This window comes from Pongo pygmaeus, chromosome 5 (genome assembly GCF_028885625.2).
Source record: "Pongo pygmaeus isolate AG05252 chromosome 5, NHGRI_mPonPyg2-v2.0_pri, whole genome shotgun sequence".
NCBI lineage: Eukaryota > Metazoa > Chordata > Mammalia > Primates > Hominidae > Pongo > Pongo pygmaeus.
This window is the reverse complement of record NC_072378.2, coordinates 44,634,599-44,646,610: the sequence shown is the minus strand read 5'-3', so window position 1 is coordinate 44,646,610 and position 12,012 is coordinate 44,634,599. Positions and strand designations below refer to the sequence as shown.

The 12,012-nt window shown below is 54.0% G+C and overlaps 1 protein-coding gene across 1 annotated transcript; it reads left to right on the top strand.

Moving 5' to 3' along the window:
• The first annotated feature begins 4,607 nt into the window (after window positions 1–4,607).
• Window positions 4,608–11,663, top strand: NFKBIE (NFKB inhibitor epsilon). Its single transcript, XM_054490195.2, is given in 7 exon segments — window positions 4,608–4,694; window positions 4,696–5,390; window positions 7,709–7,811; window positions 8,520–8,742; window positions 9,791–9,879; window positions 10,048–10,287; window positions 11,048–11,663. Coding segments are annotated over 7 exon segments (1,503 nt in total). The 3' UTR covers window positions 11,114–11,663.
• The last annotated feature ends 349 nt before the right edge of the window (window positions 11,664–12,012 follow it).

The window sequence follows — 12,012 nt, the reverse complement described above, 5'->3', positions numbered from 1 at the left end:
GCCCTGCTCACTGCACCTCCCTCCCGCGCTCCCATCCTGGGAGAATCTATGCCGCAACCCCTCTCCATCTGTTCTCCGTGGACTGGGTGCCCGAGGTTCAACCAACAGCACCCCCACACACACACATCTCTGGTTCCCCCAAGTTCCCGGGGCACAGGAGTGGGGAGAGGAAATTGATTCTTGGAACCCTAGGGAAGATCCTTACTCCCAGTTGCGTGGTGAAGGGTTAAGGCAGAAGCTAGACTTCCAGAGGAATGGAATAGGGGGAAAGGGAAGAGATTGAAGCTAGATGTGGGAAAGGACTAACAGAGGGCAGAGGGGAGGGCATTGGAACCGGCCTTCACTGAACCATCTTTCTTCCCTAAAAGAACAGCTCCAGAGAAGCAGTGAAGTGTGTGCAATGCCCTAGGCTGGAGGGCAGGAAACCTGAGTTCTAATTCTCAATTCTGTCTCTGTCATTAAGGAGTTATGTGACCTTGGGCAAGTGCCTTCCTCTCTCTGAGCCTTAATTTCTTCATCTGTGCAGTGAGGAAGTTGACTGGACAATTTCTAAGGCTCTGACTTGTGGGTGTAGGAAGCAGGCCAGGCTGAGCTACTGCAGGCAACCTATCCTTTCAGGCCATCCACCCCACACTGCTTTTCCCTGTGTCCCCTGGCACAGCAGAAAGGACCCTGACATTTATTCATTCATTCATTCCTGGATGTCTCCATTCAGTAAACAGGTGTTGGGTACCTATTTTGTGCCCAGTACAGAAATGAAACACAGTTTCCTTCCCGCAAGCAGCACAAAGTCTAATGGGGAGAAAAGAACATGAGCACAAATTCTAACGGGGAGAAAAGAACATGAAAACAACCATTATGAAGAATATAATAAAAGCCATGCATGATCAATCTTGTGCGTACACAGTCACTGTGGAATCCTACTATGTGTCATTAGAGTCTTTGACAAACAGTAACTGTTCTCCCCAATTACTCACAGGGAACCAAGGCAGAGGGAGAGTGAATGGCTTACTCAAGGTCACCTGCTAGCACTCACACAGCTAGTCCTAGAATTCAGATCTTTCCCACTCAAAATCTATGGGGAATATTTGTGGGTAGGAAGTTAGTTTGGGGCAAAGCCTCGATGTCTGATTTTGGGGGATAGGGTACAAACACACTGATCTGCCCAGGATGTTCCTTCCCCTTATTGGGGACAGGAGAGCCACTGCTCCCACCCCTCTAGTCCCACTCCTGGCCCTGCCTTCATTTTACTACTCTTCCCTTTCCAGGTGAAGTGAAGGTGGCTCTCTGTCCACCTATTGCTTAGAGCTATCCAGTCTGCATGGTCCTCTCCAGGTTGATGGGTCCATTCTCCCTGCCCAGAGGAAGGCAGCTATCCAGACAGAAGAGGCGGGGTCTTGTTCATTCCCTTGGCAGAGGCAGAATCTCACTTGGTGACTCATTCCAGCATCTCCTGCCCATGCTTTTTGGGAAGCTGGCCTCACAGCTAACTCCAGCCCCTCGTGTTCCAGTTTCAACCCCTTCCACGCAATTCAGTCCTCACTGCCCACAGAGAGCGGAGCCCTTAACCTTGGCCTTTCCAAACCCACAGAGGATCCTCTCGTGCTCCCCATTTAGGCGCCATAATCTTCCTCTTGACACCCACCCCCACTGCCTTCCTGTCTCCACTTCAAAGGGCTTTGGAGGAGGGACAGTGTAGCTCTTTTTGGCCAACCCTAGAGCTCCCAAGAGACAAAAGGCTACCCCTGCCTTCTTCATTCACACACAGTACCCTTCCCTGGAAGCTACAGGAAAGCGGGGTGAAGGAGGGGGCGGTGGAAGGAGCCAGCTGACCGGCTGGTCACCATGGAAACCAGGCCTGTTTCCTGAAGATGAGCCTAGCTGGGGTGGGTGGAGGTGGGGAGTGGGGGCACAAAGGGAACCAGAAAACAACAGAGAGAAAGACGAGGGGCCCAGCCTCAGAGAATACTGGAGCTGAGGAGGCGAGGTCAGGTCCCTAACCATGCTGTGGCCTAAGTCAAAGTCCCCAGGTCACCCTTTCAGATAACACTGCCACGGTCCCCCTCCCCATTCCTGGAGTGTTGGAAAGGATTCCTGTCAAGAGTGCAAGCTCTGGTAGTGGGGCCAGGGTGACTCGATGCTGACCTCATGTGGCCATAAAAGGGACTGCCACACACCTGTTATGGCTCAGGGCCAAACACCTGGCTGGGTTGAGTGGGTTTTTCCTTAAATTCAGCCTCTGTATGAATAAAAAGGAGGTCCTTGCACACTCCTGAGTTCTTACGTCCTTGCAGAGGGCTCAGACACTCCCACCCTATGTGGTTTACATCTTGATAAAGAAAAGAAGGTTTCACTAAAAAATATGTAAAAGTTTTGGATTAGATCAGAAGCCAACTCTGCACTTTCTATTTTAACTTGAGCAAGTCAACTCACCTCTCTGGGCCTCAGTTTCCCAACATTAAAATGGGGATGATAGTGTCAGATTTCGCGTGGGTTTTTCTGTTTTTGTTTTTGTTTTTAGACTGAGTCTCACTCTGTTGCCCAGGCTGGAGTGCAGTGGCGCGATCTCGGCTCACTGCAACCTCCACCCTCAAGTGATTCTCCTGCCTCAGCCTCCCAAGTAGCTGGGATTAGTTACAGGCATGTGCCACCAGGCCCAGCTAATTTTTGTATTTTTAGTAGAGATGAAGTTTCGCCATGTTGGCCAGGCCAGTCTTGAACTCCTGACCTCAAATGATCCACCCACCTCAGCCTCCCAAAGTTTATAGGCGTGATTACAGGTGTGAGCCACCACGCTCGGCCAAATTTTGAACCCAGTTGGTCTGGGTCTGGAGATTATTACTATACTTTTGCTGCAGACTTTGAGGACTGGAGAGGAACATGTCAGAGGAGGAGACTGAGAACATCTGAAATCATGCTGACTCAAGGGAAGGAGATGCTTCAATTTCCCAGGCCTTTCCCCTCGTGGCTCCTCACTGGGCTTCATGCTCATCACATCCTTCCACTCTGGTCCTACATGGGGTTGAAGAACAGTGGGCCATCTTCTCCCCTCAGCCCTCCCCCAACTCTTCTGCCTCCAATCACCCCCCAGAGACTAGGTCCTTCTCCTCTCCCTATCTCTCTTCCCTTCCCATTCTCAGTTCAAATGGAACCTTCCTTGCCTCTCACCCTACTGAGTAGCTGGCCCCACTGTGTGCCCCCACAACACCCTGTTCTCACTTCTGTCTTATCCCAACCACTCTGAGCTGTAATTGCCAAGGAGCTTTTTTAGGACCATGGGATTTTTTTGTTGGTCATGGCGGGTGGTTATTGGTTATTACTGTGATAGTCAGTTTTGCTTCCAGTAGAAAGAACAATGTCAGACATTACAGGAGACCTTCCATACATGTTTGTCAAGTAGGTGAATGATGGATGAATAAAATGAGGTTGCAGGGGAAGGGCCATGGGAAAGCTGGCCTCCCCCCTGCAAAACGTTGCTGTCTACACTCATCCACCTTCCTTTCCCCAATGCTGGAGATGGAAAAGCTACATATTCCCTTGGGGATAACCCTCTAAGGGCATTGCTGACGTTAGGCTGATAGCACTTGGAATAGTGGGGAGGAATGAGGGAATAAATCATGGGGCATGGGCTTAGGGTTCACTTGTAGTGGGGTGCTCCCACGGCCTTCCTAGGCCCAGAGACAGCGAAAGAGGAAAGATGTTTTGGGACTAAGATTGGGGCTGTGTTGGGGACCTGAGCAGAGTGCAACCCCAGCATGTCTGGGGCCTCCCCAACCTGACCCCACTTCCTTGACTGCTGGGGTTGACCAGAAACTGTAACTACCCAAGGCCAGGGTTTCACCCTTTGAGGAAGAAGAAACTCCACAACCACTTTGCTTTTTAGACAACAGTTTCCCTGAGAAGACGCTCTTTCCACAAAAACATTTTCATGCCCAATTCCATGTGATGTGGGACGTTAACACAGGAGACTGTCTTCCAGGACCCAGGAGAACTGCTCCTTTAAAGATAATGGGAGTCCCCTTTCCCTACCCGTACTCCTGGGCACTGATAGGGAAAGATGAGAAAGCAAGAGACATTGAGATAAATGGGCAGGGGATAGGAAGCAGTGCTTCCCCATCCCATCGCCTACGTGCCCTCCCCCAAAGATGCCAGCTTGTACAGACAATTAATAGATATTTCTTTGAAAACAAATGAATGATCCGGGCCCGGTGGCTCACAGCCTGTAATCCCAGCACTTTGGGAGTCCGAGGCAGGCAGATCGCTTGAACCCAGGAGTTCGAGACCAGCCTGGGCAACGTGGCGAGACCTCCCCCCCACCGTCTCTACTTGTAGTCCCAGCTACTCGAGAGGCTCAGGCAGGAGAATCGCTAGAACCCAGGAGGCGGAGGTTGCAGTGAGCCGAGATCGACCACTGCACTCCAGCCTGGGCAACAGAGCAAGACTTCGTCTCAAAAAAATAAAAAATAAAAATAAAACAAATGAATTAAGAAATAGAAGCGAAAGAAGGAAACAGTACATGCGTGGAACTAATTAATGAAGGAGGAAGGGGGAAAGAGTGAGTGAATGAATGAGTGAGTGAATGAATGAATGAATGAATGAATGAGTGAATGAATCAACGAAGGAGTGAGTCAAGGCCCGGGAACCACAGACTCCAAGCCTACGCAGAGCCCAGGAAGGGGGATTCCGGAGGGGCGGGGCCCTCTTTCCGGAAGCGCCCGCCGGGGGCGGGGAGGGGGCGGGGCAATCCGCGTGAGGCGACCCTGTTGGTCCGGAGGGGCGGGGCGAGGAGGAGGACCCGCTTGGGCGGTTCGGCTGGCCACAGTAACCGCTGGGTGGACCTGGCCAGCGCTCCGAACCTTGTCCTCGCTGCGCGCCGGCCCCTCGGAGCCCCACAGCCCGGGAAGGAGGCCGCCGCGGGCCGGGCGCCCGTTCTGCCAAGCGGACCCGCAACCCGGAAAGGCGGCGCGGCGGAGCCCGGAGCCGGATCCTGCTCAGACCCGGCCCCCGCGGGCCAGAGCCGCGGGCATGTCGGAGGCGCGGAAGGGGCCGGACGAGGCGGACGAGAGCCAGTACGACTCTGGCATTGAGTCTCTGCGCTCTCTGCGCTCCCTACCCGAGTCCACCTCGGCTCCAGCCTCCGGGCCCTCGGACGGCAGCCCCCAGCCCTGCACCCATCCTCCGGGGCCCGCCAAGGAACCGCAGGAGAAGGAAGACGCGGATGGGGAGCGGGCTGATTCCACCTATGGCTCCTCCTCGCTCACCGAGACCCTGTCCTTGCTGGGGGGCCCTGAGGCTGAAGACCCGGTCCCACGCCTGCCACTCCCCCACGTGGGGGCGCTGAGCCCTCAGCAGCTGGAAGCACTCACTTACATCTCCGAGGACGGAGACACGTGAGTATGGGGGCTAGGCTGAATCGGGATGCAAACTCTGGGCCTGCCCAAGAGCCGCAACAGGTCGGGCACCCCCACTCCCCCGTGAAGATCCTTCAAGTCCCCATTCGCTCTTCCAAACTCCAGACTTAACTCTCAGCCCACTTTTGAGGTCCAGCCAGGCCATGGAATCATCTCTGTCCTCCCATTTCGGGGTGGGCAGAGCTGGCAGGACCCTTAACCCAGCCAGCATCTTGGAAATCTACCAATAATCCACCCTTAGGAAGAGAAAATTCCCCTGACCAAGTCTAGTTTGTTTGTTTCTTCTTGCTGGGGAAGGGGACATCCTTATTTGCTCAATATCTGGGATTCCCAGTTCCTGACCTTAGAATGCTCTGTCCCAAGGAACAACAGGTGCCAGTTACAGGTTGCCAGTCGGGGCCAGGAAGCTAGGCATGGGGGGTGCCAGCAGGGTGTAGGTTTGGGCTGGTCCTCAGGAGGAGGGGGTGAGCCAGGCTGGGGCACTCTTGCCCCAGCAGACAGACAGGCGGCTGGCTGCCCCAGCTTACTTCCTCCTCTGCTAAGAAAGGGGAAGTGAGGGCTAGAGTCAGCGTCCCTGACATCCTCTACCTCCATAGCCCCCCGAGTCCCACTAACTGTCGTGTCTTACTCCCTCACTTAACCCTTCCTCCTCCAGACCCAGATGGAGTTTGGTGGGAGTGGGCCAGAGCGCAGTTGAAGTAAAAGGCAGTTGTGTGGGATGGGTTGGCCAGTTGAGGATTTAGCCCCCCTGAAAGAAGAAAACATTGACAGAGGAGGGAAAGTTTGGGAACTGGGGATGAGAAATAGAGTTGGGAGGGCTGGAATCCCTGGTCGAGGGTGCTCATATAAATAGGAGTAGGGGAGGCAGGAGGTGGCTGTCCTAACCTGCTTTTTGGAGATGCAGGGTCCTAATCCTGGGTGGCCATTGATAAAGATAGCTGGTGGACCCAGTGGGTGGGAGAGGAGTGACCCAGTCCTTTCTGTACTCTGCCTGGATCACCAGCCCTCAGGCCCAGAACCCCAAGGTTTTGGGGGCTGCATGCAAGATACCTCTGATGACCTTTGATCCAAGGAGAGGGGACTTTTGACATTGCCATCTTTTGTTAGCCTCTCAGCCCCAGCCTTTTCCATCTCTAGTTAGAAGCAGGTGTTGTGTCCAGACTGGGTGTGTGTGTGGAGGGGAGAAGTGTCCGGGCTCCCCAGCGAGTCCCCAGAGAGGAGGGGGCACTTTCCTCCCTCTGTTGGAGGTGTCTGGGCTGTGGGAGGTATGGAAGTGGGAAGAGGAAGTGGGAGGAGGGGATACTGGGGGAGAGAGGGAGGTGGCTGCAAGAATGTGACCCAGAGAGCAGGCCCTGGCCTAGGGGATTTCCAGAGCAGTTCCTCCCTCCCTCCGTCACTCTCCTGGGCCTCTCCTGCTGCCTGCCGCCAAAGCCTACCACCCTCCTGCCCAAGCAGCCCCCTCCCCAGCCCAGACGGGCCTTTTAGCCAATCTACCCCCCTCACTAATGCCCCAAGGCAGCTGTCCCGGCCTAGACCCTCCAGCACTGGCTTTCATTTTCCCCACCTGACGTGGGGAAACCCCAAGACTGGAACTTCCCCTCCCAACTGCCCCCATTACCCCTAGATTAAGGTTCTTGGCCCCCTCAACAAATACATTTTCTGCACTACAAAGACCTCCTCTCGGAGGTGCACACAGGAATGGAGGGCCTCTGTTAGGCCCGACCTGGTCTGTGCTATCTGAGAGGTGCCTCTTGACTCCCAGGGAAGGGCAGCAGGACAGGATGCTGCACTGTCTCCTTGCTCCTCTTCCAAGAGTTTCTGTGTCTCTCCCTTGGAATGTGTAACACTGAGTTGCTTGGGGGTACGGGGTGACCCTGCAACTGTCTCCTTCTTTCCTGTGTGCTGGGGTGGTGGGGTGCTCAGCCCTGGAAACCCCCTCTGGACTACTTTGGCAGCTTTCAATTTGGCTTTGAGCTGCAGCTGGCTCGGCAGAGCCCTGAGGGCAAAGAGGAGTGGGTATGGGCAGGCTGGACAGGAAGGCTGTTGTCCTGTCAGCACCCTGCCCACATGCCCACCCAGCCAAGGCCCTCCTGAAGGCCAGCAGTGGGAACCTGGAGCTCCAACCCTAGGATCCTGACTTCCCACACCAACCCTCACTTCCTGGCCGACACTCTCACTTCCTGGACCTACCCTATGGGTAGCCAGTTAAAGTTTGATGTGTTCCCTCTAACCCCAAGACCCCAACCCACTCCCTCTGGCCTGGGCCCTAACTCTAAGCCCCGCCTCTGCTCCCCTAGGCTGGTCCACCTGGCAGTGATTCATGAGGCCCCAGCGGTGCTGCTCTGTTGCCTGGCTTTGCTGCCCCAGGAGGTCCTGGACATTCAAAATAACCTTTACCAGGTTGGTGGCGAGAGAAGGATGTGTCCAGATACCTGTTTGTGCCCTGGCAGCCATCCCCAGCAGCCACACCAGTCCAAAGGCTGCTCACTTAGGAAACCATATGCCAGACACTGAGCTAGAAACTGAGGAGACAGACACAAGTAAGACATGGCCTCTGTCCTGAGGTGCTTGCATCCTGGGCTGGGGGACTCGTATCAACAGCTAAATACACAGCCTGGTGACAAGAGTTGTGATAGAGACACATACCAGCTGCTATAGGGTCCAGTGTCTGTGTGCAGCAGCCAGGGAAGGCTTACAGAGGAGATGACATCTGAATGGAGCCTTAACAGAGAGTTTTGCCAGGGAGAGACTGCCTGGTGCCTCTATCTTTCCTCCTGCAGCCTAACCCCTGGGGGTAACAGAGGTCTCCCCACGGGGTGAGGGGCTAGACTCTCCTACATGTCCTTTCTCCAGGGCCTAAGGTGACTTACAAGAAAAGCAGGGAGCTACTTTCTTCACCTTGCTTCCGGAATTGGGATCCCAAGAGCTTGGTAGGGGAGGGGTGTGACGGGGAAGGGCTCGGTAGTATTTCCTTGGAAGAACAGGTTATGGCCTTTATAAGCTGCTTTCAAAGAAGATGCTGGCAGCTGGTGATTCTTGAGCCCAAGCATGTTCCCAGGGGTGGGAGCATGCTGCAGTGGCCCCATGACCCTCTATTTGTGCCTCCAGACAGCACTCCATCTGGCTGTACATCTGGACCAACCGGGCGCAGTTCGGGCACTGGTGCTGAAGGGGGCCAGCCGGGCACTACAGGACCGGCATGGTGACACAGCCCTTCATGTGGCCTGCCAGCGCCAGCACCTGGCCTGTGCCCGCTGCCTGCTGGAGGGGCGGCCAGAGCCAGGCAGAGGAACATCTCACTCTCTAGACCTCCAGCTGCAAAACTGGCAAGGTGTGGACAGTCTTAAGGGCCTGTGGGATGAGGAGGGCATAGGAGATAGGGACCCCACTCTTGGGGAAGGGAGGGTCCCAGCTTGTCCATTGGTGCCCCTCCCACTGTAAGCACATAGATATTAGTACATCTTTGCCAAATGAATGAATGGATGATTTGATTTCGAATTTAACCAGTACCTACCGCCTGCTGAGCAGAAAACTAAATCTTGCCCTTAAGATACTTAGTTTAATAGAGATTAGATGACCTGATTCATTCATTCAACAGAAAGGTACTGAGGGTTTTCTATGTGCCAGACGTTTATCCTAGGAGCTACACTTGCATCTGTGTGCAAAATAGAGAAAGACTGAGATGAGCAATAAATATAAGAAGTGAACTATGTAATATGTTAAAAGGAAGTAAGTGCTGTAGTAAAAAGTAGAGCAGAGTGAGAGGAAGGAATGTGGGGAGTAGGAGAGTTGATATGATTGTTAAATAGGGTGGTCCGGGAAGGCCTCATGGAGCCAGTGACATCTGAATAGGGCCTTGAAGGAGGTGAAGAATGTAAATTTGAATCGAAATCTCTATTACTAAGCAAAGGTCGGGAGTGCCCAGACCAGAAAGGAGAGCAAAAAGGCCAGGGGAGCACAGAAAGAAGTGGCCCCTGAGAAAGGGCTGGGGGCATGAGGATCTTAGGTGGCTTTTCAGAAAAGATGGCTTTCAGACTGGGCTTGAAGGCAGGGTGTGTGTGTGTGTGTGTGTATGTGTGTGTGTGTGTGTGTTGTAGTTTGTGTATAGGAGGAGGGTGTTCTTTGGGGCTGTCATTCAGCAGCCTGACCCCTGAAGCATGAAAGTTTCAATAACATGACTCTGAAAAGGTGGAAACTTTGAGTTCCTTTCCCCTTAGACTTTTGAGGGGGTTTTGGGGTTTGCATTTTAACAGTCTTGTGATTAGAGACATTGAGTGGGCTGTGAGTCCCTTGGGGCTGAGTGGTAGGGAGGTCCCAGAAGAGAGGGAGTTGGTAGATGCAGATCAGCAGCCCTCACCCTCACCCTCACCCCATCCCAGGTCTGGCTTGTCTCCACATTGCCACCCTTCAGAAGAACCAACCACTCATGGAACTGCTGCTTCGGAATGGAGCTGACATTGATGTGCAGGTGAGGCAGCCAGCAAAGCACTGCCCAGCCCAGGGCCTGCCCCCACCTGACACAGCCCCAAGTCCCCTGCCCAGCAGTCAGAAGTGGTGGCATTCACTTCCTTATCCAGAGCCCAGGCCCAGCACACTGCCTCTGAGGGCCTTGGCTGACATCCTTATTCCTCCCCAGGAGGGCACCAGTGGGAAGACAGCGCTGCACCTGGCTGTGGAAACCCAAGAGCGGGGCCTGGTACAGTTCCTGCTCCAGGCTGGTGCCCAGGTAGATGCCCGCATGCTGAACGGGTGCACACCCCTGCACCTGGCAGCTGGCCGGGGTCTCATGGGCATCTCATCCACTCTGTGCAAGGCGGGTGCTGACTCCCTGCTGCGGAACGTGGAGGATGAGACGCCCCAGGACCTGACTGAGGAAGTAAGTGGCATATGCTTTGCTCTCCAGGGCCTCACACACCCATAGCAGAGAGAGGTTCTGTCATTAGCTGAAAGGGCCAGGGAGCCAGGAGTCCTGGGGTATAAGCAGGACTCTGCCACTGACCAACTGTGGGAACTTGAGCCTGTTTCCTTAGCTGGTCAGGACCAGGGAGCCAAATTTGGACTCTTACAGGGGCCCTGCAGTTAAAGTGAATCAGTGAAGTTGGCCAGGTGTGAGACCATGGTGTGGTGAGGCCTATAAGAACCCAGAGAGCCATCCCTGAGGGTCTCTGTACTCAGCTTCAGCAAAGGCTTACAGAGCAGGAGTGTAGGCCCAGTTTTTCCTGGTCTTGGACTCTTTTGAGAGGTGAAACTCAGATTTTCTGTACAGTCTTTCCTGTTTTTAAATGTTCAGTGTAAAAAAGAAACCTAAATGTTCTGTGAGTACCCAGCACCCCCTCCACCACCCCCCAACGACAACAAACAATTCCAGGTCCATGGGCTGGATCACCTCTAAGGTCCCTCCTAACTCGGATATTCTGGCATTATCTTAGAAAAGGAAGGCTTGCCTAAGTCCTCAGGGCTCTGCCAAGCCCAGAGGGGCCACTATTTTGAGGATTCGTGTGAAGATTTGTTCCCTGATGGTCTTCAACTGTCATTTGGTGGGGAGGGAGTGGCCCAACAGGTTTCCCTGGGTCCCCTTTCCCAAGTCACCTTTTCCCATGTCCTCTGATCTTGCTTCTCTCCATTCTCCTTCTCAGTCCCTTGTCCTTTTGCCCTTTGATGACCTGAAGATCTCAGGAAAACTGCTGCTGTGTACCGACTGAAGCCAGGCAGGGTCTGGGATCCTCGGGGCTCCACCTCTTTCCATCTGGAAGCCGGAGTCATAACTGCTGCAGTTTGGGCCCAGGCTGTGTGCTCTTCTGGTGCCCTAGGGACTGCTGTGGCCAGAGCCTGGGGCCAGCCAGTACAGTCCTGAGCTGAGGAGGAGGGACTGCAAGTGGAAGAGAGCCAGTCTGGAAGGAAGAGTTTTCCAGGTGGACAGGGATTCTTGGAAGACCCCCAAAGCCCCAGGTATCCTGGGTGAAGCCTGTTTGCCTCTCTTGAAAATGGCAGGTGCTCTTGTTTCTACCCATGTTGGGTCAGCCTGAAACTGCCAACCAGTAGGAAACATGGACTCTCCTGAGAGAGAAGAGACTAAAATAGGAGCAAGCAGAACCCTGAGAGGTGTCCCATCTTATTGCTGTTGAGGACCCTGAAACACTGTTGTTTAAAGACTTCACAGAGAAGGCTCTGAACTGAACCACTGGGGAAGGGAAGTTTCAGTAACATGACACTAAAATGGCAGAGACGTTAAAAAAAAGTTTTTCCCTTCTAGAGCTGTTTTGTGCGCATGCATGTCTGTGTGCATTGGGGTTTTTAGACAGGCCTGCCCTGTGACTTTGTGGTGGAGGCAGAGAGAAGGAAATTGTCCCCTGAGCACAGTAGGGCCTTGCTGGGTGGGGTCAGAGGCCAGTAGTTCCAGGCCTTTCTGTGTCCAGCACAGACCCTTGTCCTTGCTGTGGAAATGATGAGGGATGGAGGGACAGGAGGAAGAATGAGAGGACACACGCCCTGGAGCCCTCAGCACTGCCCTGGGGGTTGCCATCTGGAGGAGCCTGGGGACACGGGTAACCCAGGGAGGCTAGGCACAAGGGAGCTGACTCCACGTTTTTCCCCCCATTCC